Source organism: Mustela putorius, unplaced genomic scaffold (genome assembly GCF_011764305.1).
Source record: "Mustela putorius furo isolate JIRA1106 unplaced genomic scaffold, ASM1176430v1.1 tig00003853_pilon_pilon_pilon, whole genome shotgun sequence".
Lineage (NCBI taxonomy): Eukaryota > Metazoa > Chordata > Mammalia > Carnivora > Mustelidae > Mustela > Mustela putorius.
In genome coordinates, this window is record NW_025422005.1 from 3,810,911 (window position 1) to 3,823,344 (window position 12,434).

The 12,434-nt window shown below is 52.0% G+C and overlaps 1 protein-coding gene across 1 annotated transcript; it reads right to left on the reverse strand.

The window, feature by feature from the left end:
• Positions 1-414: 414 nt before the first annotated feature.
• On the reverse strand, positions 415-9,084 carry RPL22 (ribosomal protein L22). The gene is made up of 4 exons (XM_004768686.3): positions 8,929-9,084; positions 6,922-7,026; positions 3,493-3,617; positions 415-614 (listed from the first exon to the last, which is right to left on the reverse strand). The coding sequence occupies exons 1-4, from the start codon at positions 8,938-8,940 to the stop codon at positions 470-472; spliced, it is 387 nt and encodes a 128-aa protein (XP_004768743.1). The 5' UTR covers positions 8,941-9,084; the 3' UTR covers positions 415-469.
• Positions 9,085-12,434: the final 3,350 nt, after the last annotated feature.

Here is a 12,434-nt window from a genome sequence, read left to right on the forward strand (position 1 = left end):
GTAACCCAAACTTGAAATGCCCCAGAACCCTGCTTTTTAAATTTCCGAGCCTGCCTTTTTCCTGCAAGAGAACCTCAGGTAAGTTGCTGGTTTTGCTCAGCAAACTAGGAGCCCCGTAGTACACCTGAATCTGAGAAAAGCACGGGATAAAACTGTCCCACTTTTGGAAGTCAAACAGTGACAACTGGAGGGCGCACATTTCCACTCTTAACCACCTGCTGGAGGTCAAACCCCCGGCAGTTCCCTTACAGGAGCTTCTCTCTGCTTTGGTATTCTTACCATGTAAACCTGAAACCTTCAAGCAGGAGAAAAGTCTAATTACAAATACGTGAAAGGCTGCCCAAGCGAAGCTTTTACTCTGATCTCCAATTTTCTGTTTAAGCCACACTGCGGAGGTACAAGGAAAACCACCACTGTGATTCCTAGATTTTATTTAAAGATTATACAAAATATCCCAGACACAGGACTTCTAATCCTCGTCCTCCTCCTCCTCCTCGTCCTGGTTGATCTGGAAGTAGCGTAGCTCGTAGCTCTCCTTGCTGTTGGCCACCACACGCAGCCAGTCGCGGAGGTTATTCTTCTTCAAGTACTTTTTGGTCAGATATTTCAAATACCTGCGGAGAAAGGACACTTGAGACCACCGCAGGCCCGCCCAGCGCTCCGTCACTGCACCTGTCCTGAAACCCACGTATTCCAATCATTACCATTTAGGGCTTTTTGCCGCCATTCAAAAATGGCAGAGATGGGGCGCCTGGGGCTTAAGCATCTGTCTTAGGCTCGGGTCACGGTCCCAGGGTCCCGGGATCAAGCCCCGCAAGGGGTTCTCCGCTGAGTGGGAAGCCTGCTTCTCCCTCTCTCACTCCCCCTGCTTGTGTTCCCTCTCTCACTGTCAAATAAAATAAAATCTTAAAAAAATAAAATAAAAAATAAACACACAGCAAAGATGAGGCCAAAAGTATCAGCCACATTCATCTAAACCGGCAATAAAAATGAGAACAGAGAAGCATCTTTTAACAGTTGTCCATTAAACACAGCGATACACCTATAAAGTGATTTTGAGCGTCCACTACAGAGTGGACACCAAAAACATGATATTTTTAGATACCATGAGATTAACTTAACAATTAAGCACACCATCTCAGTATCTTTTTACTGAAGAATCACTGGGTTTCTGAGCTCCAAGTCTTCCCCACACATCACACCTCATGGATCCGAACCTCCTTTAGAAGTTGTTCAGACAATCGGGACAGTTTCTCAGGGCTGCTGTGCACAGACTTCTACGACGGGACGCTCACTACCCCCCTCCCGGGGAAGGGACGCCACCGGCCCTGCCCTCGCTCCTGCACAGCACGTGAGAGCTCGCAGCGTTCATCTGGCTGCTGTGGCCTGGGTGACGGCCAAGCGGTCACCACAGCAAACTGCTTAGAAAACTCGCGATTTATACACAGGCAGCAAGTGACTCCGGTGCCCGACATCCCACGACACAAAGGCTACAATCTTTTCTTCTCTCGCTGTTTACTCTTGAGGCCCTGGGGCATCTTCCCAAACCCGTGAGGAAAAGAGGGAACAGAACCCCAAGCCAACTCACTGCTGAGCAAATTCACCTTTCCAAACCTCTGTCTGGAAACTCAGTTTCTCCCTCTGTGAAAGGAGACTCTGGTACTTACCGTCTCTCCTGACTGTTATGGGCACTAAAGGAGACACACAGGCAAACTGGCCTATTAGCAAGGACCCAACTATCAATGAACCAACAGACTCACCATCTCCAAGAAATGAACACTGTTCAACAGTGTTACTTGTCAACAAAGCAATCTTCACAAAGATGTGAAGATCTCAGTTCAATTCTATTCTCTTTTCCCGAAGTAAAAATAAATCAATTTGGTCGCTCCATCTATTCTTCTGTCATTTACTATTTCTGCCATCTAGTAAGGTGGTTAATTTCAGGTAGTTTTAAAACTTTCAAAATAGAAGATTGGGAAACTAGGGGAAAAGCTACAGAAGTTTGGAGATCAGAAAAGGTCCTAGAGCAGGAACACCTAGAACGCTACAAGTCCAACGACCGTCACTGAGAGAGGAGAGCCGTGAAGGTCAAGGCACCAGTCCTCCTGCACTGGGGATGAACAAGCATCCGTGAGAACAGAAGTAAGGGGTGTCAGGAGCCATTCTTAAACCAGGTTGGTAAGTGTGGAAACAGGTCACAGATCACAGCATCCCCCACATGACCTATGTGAAGGCCCAGAGCACTGTAGGCTTTCTATGCCCTGGAGACCCTATGGCTGCACCAGTCTCTCGTGGTATCAGATCTCCTGCTGCACAAATAAAAGAACTCGAGCCAGGCAGAACCGGAAGTCACTTCTGACTGATAATAACTAAAGCTAAAAGCAAAGGCTGATCTGTCCCCGATCTGTCCGAATACACCTTCACATTTCCCACCACTTGATGCAGTCTGACTGAAAGTTCCTAAGAATATGCCGGCTCTGGGCTAGGAGCGAGGTCTCAACAGTCCGATTCCTTGTAACCACTGTGGAATACCACCGGCTAAGTGACCCGGGGTCTCCGACTTAGCAGAAAACGGGCCCGCGGGAACTACAAGGATGGCTTCGGTCTGCACGGAGCTCTCAAGGGAGCGCTCACCCAACGACACGAGCACTTACGGGCAAAGTAAGGAGAATTAAGTGTAAGTGTAAGGAGTGTTCACTGATGGTGAACACTGAATAATGGAGAGACTCGGGGTCTAGGCTGGACGCCTGAAACTAACACAACACTGCCGGGCGATGAAAACAAGAGCTCCTCACTGTGATCTAGAGGCAAAGGGGGAGAAATTCTCATTTTTAATACTGTCCAATCAAGCCAGAGCTCTCTACTGTTGCAATCTTTCCCTGTGTAAAACAAAAAAAAAAATTTTTTTTTAAATTTTATTTATCTATTTGACAGGACAGAGAGATCACAAGTAGTGAGAGAGGCAGGCAGAGAGAGAGGAGGAAGCAGGCTCCCCACTGAGCAGAGAGCCCGATGCGGGGCTCGATCCCAGGACCCTGAGAGCATGACCTGAGCCGAAGGCAGAGGCTTTAACCCACTGAGCCACCCAGGCGCCCCTGGAAAACAAAATTTTAAAAAATTATCAAAACCTGAATGCTTTAGGGGCACCTGGGGGCCTCAGTGGGTTCATTTAGCCTCTGCCTTTGGCTCAGGTCATGACCTCAGGGTCCTGGGATCGAGTCCGGCATCGGGCTCTCTTCGTACCAGGGAGCCTGCCCTCCCCCCGCCTCTCTGCCTACTTGTGATCTCTGTCTCTCAAGTAAATAAATTAAAATCTTAAAAAAAAAAAAAAAGCTGAATGCTTTAAACCCCCACAACAACATTCATTCATTCACTGCCTCCTTGCGCGGGACCCCATTCTAGGATCAACAACTACAGCAGACACCGATGACTCGGGGGCGGCGGACACAGCGGACTCTCTGTGCCCGCAGGTCACACTCATCGGTCCCATACCTTTTGGAAAAAGGCACCTCGGAAGTTACAGTGATCTTGCTTTTGCTCCTCTCAATGGTTACCACCCCTCCACCGAGATTTCCAGCTTTTCCATTCACTTTGATTCTCTCCTGAAGAAACTGCTCCTGTGGAAATCGTCAAGTTGATCAGTTAGTGAGGTGAGCACCCCACCCCCTTAATAGACTACTGCACCTTTACGTACTTTTTTTTTTTTTTTTTTTAACAGAGAGACAGCGAGAGAGGGACTACAAGCAGGTAGAGTGGGAGAGGGAGAAGCAGGCCTGCCGAGCAGGGAGCCTGAATTAGGGCTCGACACCAGGACCCTGGGATCATGACCTGAGCTGAAGGCAGACGCTTTACAACTGAGTCACCCAGGGGCCCCCATTTTTATACTCCTAACAGTGAACACAGAATTGTTTTCCACATGTCTGGTCTTTAAAAATAAATTACAGCAAATCCTCAGCTATTAATACAAGGTCTGAAATTTAAGAACTTGAGAATGACACTACTTGACTTTCTCTCTGTGTAACAAGCATGAACACACCTGACGGCTTCCACAGAAGGTCCAATGTGCCTCTGTACAAAAGGCTTGACAGAGAAGCCCAAGGTAAGACAAGACAGGAGAGCTGGGGCCGAACCGTTACAAAGTACCTTCAGCTTCTGAACCTCAGAATGTAAAGCACTGTCCCCAGCACCGCCAGAGGAAGGACTTCTCCAACCTGGGCAAGGAGCGACACACAGAGACCCGAACAGCTCGTCACCGGTTCAGGGGCCTGTGCATGCACAGCCTGAGGACAGCAGCCCCGGAGCCCAGAGACACTGGGCCCCCCGGAAGCCCACAGGTCCTCCACCTGCATGGACTTCAGGGTCCTGCTCAAAAAGGAGGATTCTGGGGATGCCTGGGTCGCTCAGTTAGCAGGACATGCCACTCCTGGCCTCGGGATTTGTGGGTTTGAGCCCCACACTGGGCACAGGAGGCTACTCCTTACAAAAAGAAAACATTAAGATAAAAATAGGAATATTTCGGGGCGCCTGGGTGGCTCAGTGGGTTGGGCCGCTGCCTTCGGCTCAGGTCATGATCTCAGGGTCCTGGGATCGAGTCCCGCATCGGGCTCCCTGCTCAGCAGGGAGCCTGCTTCCCTCCCTCTCTCTCTGCCTGCCTCTCCATCTACTTGTGATTTCTGTCAAATAAATAAATGAAGTCTTAAAAAAAAAAAAAAATAGGAATATTTCCTTCTCTTGCTCTTGCAATATGAGCCCCTCAGCTCCAAACCCCTACAACCCTCTATTTAAAAACTCCAACACAGGACGCCTGGGTGGCTCAGTTGGTTGAGCAGCTGCCTTCGGCTCAGGTCATGATCCCAGTGTCCTGGGATTGAGTCCCACATCAGGCTCCTTGCTCGGCAGAGAGCCTGCTTCCCTCTCTGCCTGCCTGTGCACACGGGTGCGCTCTCTCTCTGACAAATAAATCAATAAAATCTTTTTAAAAAATAAATAATAAAATAAAAACTCCAACACTAGGGCACCTGGGTAGCTCAGTCAGCTAAGAATTCAACTCTTGATTTCGGCTCGGGTCATGAGATCCAGCCCCAAGTTGGGCTCTGCACTCAGCAGGGAATTGGCTTGAGGATTTGCTCTCTCCCTCTGCAACACACCTCATTTTTCTCAGGAAAAAAATAATTAAATCAAAGGGGAGCCTGGGTGGCACAGTCTCTTGAGCATCTGACTCTTGGTTTCTGCTCAGGTCATGATATCAGGGTCCTGGGACAGAACCCAGCATGGTGCTCCCAGGGCTCCAGGACCAGCAAGGAATCTGCTTACCCCTCCCCCTCTGTCCCCCTCCAGCCTGTGCTCTGACTCTCTCTCTCAAACTGATACATAAAGTCTTCAAAAAAAAAATCTTTTTAGGGTGCCTGGGTGGCTCAGTCATTATGTGTCTGCCTTCAGCTCAGGTCATGATCCCAGGGTCTTGGGGTGGAGCCCTGCACTGGGTTCCCTGCTCAGCAGGAGGCCTGCTTCTCCCTCTCCCACTTTGTGTTCCCGCTCTCACCGTCTCTGTCAAATAAATAAAATCTTTAAAAATAAATAAATCTTTTTCCAAAAACTTTAAAATGAAATTTAAAGAATCTTCCAATACACTGTATGTTAAGTGAGCATAGGGTAGAGTGACTGGTCAGAAATCCTGACTTTTGCCTCTGAGACTCATAAATGGCTCAAGTTTTTTATCCTCTGGAAACTTCTAGAAGGAAAACAATCACATAAACAGGTGAGTGCAGAGAAGGAGAGGGAAAGGACAGCAGCGCCGGGCCGTCACAGACACAAACTGGAAGAAGCCACAAAGGTTAGGAAGGAAAAGAGGCGCCAGAGGAAAGTAAGAAGTCACTGCACAGAGGAGGGACTACAGAGCCAATTCCGGGACTTCCTGTGGGACAGGGACACACAAGAGGTTACTAGAATTCTGCTCAGGGGAATCAGTGGCCACAGGCTGAGTTAGGTTTTCACCTGAAATCACTCCTGTTGTACTGCTACTACCTTGGCGAGGAGGAGGCTCTGCATCAGAGTCTGAGCCCCGCCGTGGCCACGGAACAGGCAGAGTCGACTGCCAATACCTCGCTGCAGCCAAAAGGCGGCCGGGAGGCTAGTTTTTCTTGACGTAACGGAGATACAAGAATACCAGGGAATGAGCCCAAATATGGGGGCAAGGTACCAGGACCGAGCAGCGTGTGGAAAAAACAAGCTCCAAGTACGAGTCAGCAAGCAGGATATTTGAACAGGAACACTGCAGCTCTGCTGTCCGACAAGACGCGAAGCTTGAAGAAAGGCTGCCATCTGTCCCGCAGTCAGGCCCGGGGGAGGCACCTTGTCCCAGGCAGATCAGGGCTCCATGCTTATGTTTAAACACACCCGAAGTGTGAAGTGGGCACACTGATCTAGTTCGTGGTTTCCTGGGAACTTGTAAGTAAATCATTTTTGGAAACAAAAGGAAAGATGGAGAAGAAGACAGGTGGTTCTATAGCGCTGATGTCTCCTCCTCAACACTGACACACGCAGAGAAAGCCAGACTTCAAAACAAGTAACTAGGAGCGCCTGGGTGGCTCAGTGGGTTAAAGCCTCTGCCTTCGGCTCAGGTCATGATCTCAGGGTCCTGGGATCGAGCCCCACATCGGGCTCTCTGCTCAGCAGGGAGCCTACTTCCCACCCCCCTCTGCCTGCCCCTCTGCCTACTTGTGATCTGTCAAATAAATAAATAAAATCTTCTAAAAAACCAAACAAACAAGTAACCAGCCCGAGTTCCAAGGTTGTGCATGGAGCCAGAACCGCAGGGCTGCCTACAAGTGCTTGAGACCGGAAATGTGCTCCGGCAGGTTTTTTCAGCAACACCCCAGAAGATCCGTCACCGTCCTGAGTGGCGTCAAGGGTGTCACTTACAAAATTGGCCGCATCCATGATTCCATCTTCTACAGGGTGGGTGCAATCAAGGGTAAACTTCAGAACTTGCTTCTTTTTTTTGCCCCCCTTCGCCACGAGCTTTTTCTAAGAAGGTACACAAATGATAAAGAGATGAAAGCACAATCAGCCCCCCCCCCAACCACCAAAAAGTGAACAAAACCCTAAAACGCCTGAAATGGAAAAGCCCATACAAACACAAAACCTGTGGAGCTGTGCCCCCTTGCAGAGCAGCCACCCAAGAGACCTGCCCAGACACTCTGGGCTCTGCCCGAGAGCGACCAAGGGCGATACCCCAGAGGCTGCTCTACGTGCTTTGGGACCTGGACTCATGCCCTTTTGAAGGAAACCTCATTCTGGCACTACTGACCCATTTACACTTTCCAGCCTCCCCAACCTCTTTGGGCAGGAAGGTCTGTGATCTTACAAACCACAATAAAAGGAACATTCCCTTTTATTTACCATAAAACTTCCAAAATGAAGTTTCAAGATATAACACTCACTTGACTCCAGGACTAGGGCAGGCGTACAAGTGCCTCGCAAACCTGAAACAATTCTGATCTGGAGTGAGTACTCGTCCTAACTCCGGACGAGGGTCCAGACCCACGTAAACTGTTCTCCCTAATCCTCTCCTAACTAACTACCTTCTCGGAAAAGCACAATGGGAACCACTCGTCCCAGCAACACATCTAACTCAGCTGGGAGAAGATAAGGCTAAAACTAAAAATTAGTTCTAATTCTAAGGCATAACCAATAATTCATAATCCTCTAGTGTAGAAGGTTCTAATCACAACACAACTATCAACTTCTGGGTTTTGACTTAAACCACCGGCCTGAGCACATCCAACAAGGATCCAGTTCCCTGACTCTCAACAAGAGTCTTCTGCCTCCACAAACTCCGACATCTGTATGACCTTACCTGCTCACCTACTCCTCCACTCTAACACGCCCTACAGACTCTAAAAAGACTTCCAGGAACACATCTTGTCTCCCTGCCTGTTCAACAGAATTTCACCTAAGACCTGACTGGGTCAACTTTCCAAACGTTTAGCTACTGCAAACATCACCGGTGTCTTTTCAAGACGTCTCTTCCTAGTAACCACCAAAAGGGATGCTCTAAGACCTAGTCCGGGACATGCACCACCAGCCCATGAAACACCTGCCCACGACAGGCTCCATGCGCCCCCCACCCCCCCCCCGCCAAGGTTTTAAACCGAAGGCGCACAAATGCACGGGCATTAAAAACCTGCACAGGCAGAGAGAGTACGGCGAACCGAGAACGTTAACAAGGGTGTCCCAGCAGGAAAAGGGGGGCGAGATCACGACTCGCTCACGCAACCTGCACAAGGACGGCGAGCTGCAGGTGGATGACACGAGGGCGCCGCACGACCCGGTCCCCGCCCGGCTGCAACTGAATGGAGCTGGGCCTTGCCCGAGACCCAACAGGGTCCGTACAGGTGCGGCCCCGAGGATCTAACTGCCCCCATGGATGCTGCGCGGATCCCCAAACGCAAGCCTCTCTCTGAAAACAAGCCGGCCAGGCCACCGTCCCCCTGGTCCCCGAGTCCCGGACGCAGGCCTCCCGGATGCGCGGCTCCCCAGGGGGGCAGGTCCCCTACCTCCTCCCCGCCCTCCGCCCAGGTAAGCAGGCCCAGACCCTGGATGCCTCACGCCGGCCGGGCTCCCGGGGGCCCTCGCCGGCCCCGGCCGCAGCCTGGGCGCTGCAGCTCCCCGCTGGCCGTAGCCAGAGGCCCGAGCCTGAGCCGCGGCCTCCGAGACTCCCGGGCTCCTCTCGCGCCCCAGGCCGCGGCCTCCTCCGCCCCTAACGTGCTGGGCCCCGGGGCGGCCCTGGCCCGCTCCAGCCGGCCTGCCAGCCCAGCCCCGGCCGGACTGTGCAGAGCGTCGTCCCGCGCGAGCCGAGCAGGAGCCGGGCCAGCGAGGCCCACGTGCCTGCCTCAGAGCCGAGGCCTCACGCGGAGCCATACTAACCACGGGCGCCATGGCGGCTGCGGAGGCAGAAAGGGAGGGGGGCGGACGACGCAGACGCAAAGAGCCGGCAGCGCGCAGAGCACGCAGGGCTCAGGCCGTGCCAATCGCTCTGCCACGCCCCTCGGCCGCCACCGCCTCGCCTGTTCCGTACGATCGGGGAGCGATTGCTTTTCCCGAAGGTACGCCCGTCCTCTCGCCGGCCGGGGGAGTGGAGGCCGGGTGGCCGGTCCCACTGCGGTCGGAGGGGGGTCGCTGGGCCGGACGAGCCCAAAGAGAAATGAAGGGGTTCGCTCTCCTTTTTAAAAGTTTTGGAAAGAGAAAAGAAATAAGGAAATCACGAAACCTTGTGTCTCCAGCTAGTGGAATGGGACTCGATCCCGCCCACTAGGGGACGCGAGGCCTTGCTGGTCGCGGGGTGCACATGCCAGCGGGCACTTCGGCTTCTTCCTACCTGAAATGCCCGGCCTTGAAGCGGGGGCCCGGGGCCGCGTGTCCCGGGGCCAGCCCTGCTTGCTGCGCTCCGGTGCGCTCTCCGGTTGGACCCCGTCGCCCACCCTCCCAGCCCTGTCCCCGCCTAGGACTCCAGCTCGTGCCTTCCCGTTCCCGCTTCCAAAAATTCCCGTGCGGCGCTTCTGGAGCTGCCCCGCGGGCAGGAATCCCCTGGGATCTCCTCGAAACGCAGACTCCAGTTCCGCGGGTCTCCGTGGCTTGAGATTCTGCACTTCCACAAGCTCCTCGGAGATGCTGCCGGCGGGGGGCTCCGGCACCCCACGTTGAGTCGCCGAGGTCTTCACCCACTGCCTGGGCTGTTTCCCACCCACCCTCGCCCCTTCTCGTCCTCACCGGTGCCATCCTCTGCTGTAACCCGCACTCATTGCCGGTGTCCTCCGCTCACCTGGCTGCAGTGCCCTCACCTGGGGGAAACACCACACAGATGGTCTGGGTTTAAACCCCAGCCTTTTGTGCCCGGTGACCTAGTGCCAAAACGTCCTGCTCCTCTCGCCTGCAGACCACATCCCTGCTTTGCCAACGACTGCTGTTCCTCTGCCCTAGGGGGCTGGAGGGACGTCATCCTGTTCGCTTCCGGATTGTTCCTCTTCTGTCAATGTCTTGCTTCTTCATCTTGGTAGAGGCCATGGGTGGAACATTCCAGAAACAGTAACTGAATCTGGTTTGCAATTACTCTAACACTTAAAGAACCAGTCAGTCTCCTTTCCTCGGAGACCCCAGCCCAACCCCAGCCCAACCCAGCCACATGCTCCCACTCCAAGGTATTAACTCGCTGGGGCCCCTGCTTTAAGCGTCTACATTTTGATAAAACCACCCTACGAGTGGTTCCCGCATTTGCTACTGTGCTTATCTCACCTGTTCCGTTAGCTGGCTCACCAGTCTTTGTATCCACTTGACAATCCTTTTACATTAAATTCTATTAAAAATTGGTGTGCTTTCTCCTGGCTGATACAGCTCCTAATCCCAGCAAGCCCTTGCGGCTGCCTGATAACCCTAATGTCCTCTCCTCAGTGACTCTTCCCTACTCTGGTGAGAATGCCAGCCTGCCTTCCCCAGCCTTCCTCTCGGTTGGTGACTTCCATTACTCTTTATTTGGAAACATAGAAGCACTGCAAAAAGAATATTCAGATACTCCCACATCTAAACACACAGCAACATCAACGCACGCCCCAGTCCCGCCCCATCGCATTACCTTGCAACAAGAGCCCTTGTTCCCACAGAAGACCAGCCAGACACTCGGGGATTAACCATTCTTTAATATCCCCCATCTTTAAAAAAAAAAAAAAAAGGCAATCTCTTGACGTCCTAACATTCCCATGGGTTACCACCCCTTCTCCTTTCTCCCTGCTATGGACTGAATGCATCCCCCCAAAATTCATAGTGGAAGCCCCAATCCCCCAAAGTGATAGTGGCTTCCCCTCCCCTGGGACTCCTGACACATACAACCAAAGGCCTCCTTGGTATCTTGAGTCTAGAATGTCAAGTGGGCCATCCCCACCCCCATGACCTCACTCTACCCCTCACCCTTCTGCCCACGCTGGGACCCATACCCCTTACCCCACCCCTTCCATCCTCAGCACCACTCCAACCCCGAGTTCCTGTGTCTCCACACACACTGGTCTACTTTGCTTTGCTTGACATTTATTCCAGCTTCTGGGGCCTTCTACCTGTTGCTCCCTCTGCTTTGAACTCTTCTTCGTGGCTTTTCCTGTGTCTGATTTCTTCTCATCCTGCAAGGTCTTGGGCTCGGTGCCCCTCTCTGCCCGTGCTTACGCAGTGCGCCCTCCCAGCTGCCCACCCTCCTTCACATCATCCTGGTGATTTTCTTTGGAGCGTTTGATACAGTCTGTCATTACCGTACTTGTCGATTTGTATACTTGGGTAACCTTGGCTGCTGTGTTCCCTCCCATGGGTATGGCCTATGGGTCTGCTCCGTTAACAGATGAAGAGGGGTTCCTGGGTGGCTCAGTGGGTTAAAGCCTCTGTTTTTGGCTCTGGTCGTGGTTCTGGGGTCCTGGGATCGAGCCCTGCATCAGACTCTCTGCTTAGTGGGGAGCCTGCTTCCTTCTCTTTCTCTCTGCCTGCTTGTGATCTCTGTCAAATAAATAAATAAAATTAAAAAAAAAAACGTAACAGATGAAGACGGGAATGGACGGATTTGATAAGCCCATGTATCAAGAACAAACATCCATCTCCTACTGCCCCTGCAGAGGGAAACTACTGCATAATTTATTTATAAAGCCCCATTCAGTTTTGTATGCCAGCTCTACCGCTTCCTAGGGTAACATTTTCTACTTTCTAAGGCTGTTGTCAAGATTAGGTGAATTAATACAAGTAAAAGAACTTTGGATAGTACATTGGCCCACAACATTAGCCATTGTTACGGTTATTGGGTTATTGCTGCTTGGAGCACAAATGGAACCCAGGTAGGGAAGAACCTTAAGAGATCCGGTGGTTTACCCCTAGAATTCACTCCCTTTCTTCTGCTGTCAAACTCCTACTCATCCTTCAAAACCCAGCTTGAATATTAATTCCTAGCTTATCCTAATTGATCAGTAACACTTTATGGGACGCCTTCTGTAGGTCGGGCTCTGGGTTTGACCCTGAATTCAAGAGAGGCAGAGACAGAGACTACTTATCCCAGAACTCAGAATAACACGTGCAGAGAAGCTGGATAATGGCCTAAAGATGGAAGGTACTCTACAAAAGAGCGCCGGGTTAAACAAGCACTGGCCAGGCCAAGAAGGGCAGAGGGAGCCCTGCCGGAAGGGCTCAGAACCTCTTCTCCCTCCAAGCCCAGCCCTTCTTGTTGAGAACTGGGGGTGGGGACCCTAATTATTTGGAAGCCCAGCAGGCGCATTTCACGTCATTAAACTCGCGGGCATCACCGAGAGGCCGGCCCTGTGTCACCCGAGCTCTGAGGCTCTGAAAGGTCGGTGACTTGGCCGCTCAGAGACCTCAACCCGCCAGAGACAGGCCTGGGATTGCAGCCCCCT

Bases quoted from the DNA above. Each gene is read 5' to 3' on its own strand.
- RPL22 (XM_004768686.3), bottom strand. The intron at 3,618-6,921 runs GTAAGTGACACC...CGATTTCCACAG, and splicing joins TCATGGATGCGGCCAATTTT to GAGCAGTTTCTTCAGGAGAG. The intron at 615-3,492 runs GTATGGGACCGA...CTTTCTCCGCAG, and splicing joins GAGGTGCCTTTTTCCAAAAG to GTATTTGAAATATCTGACCA.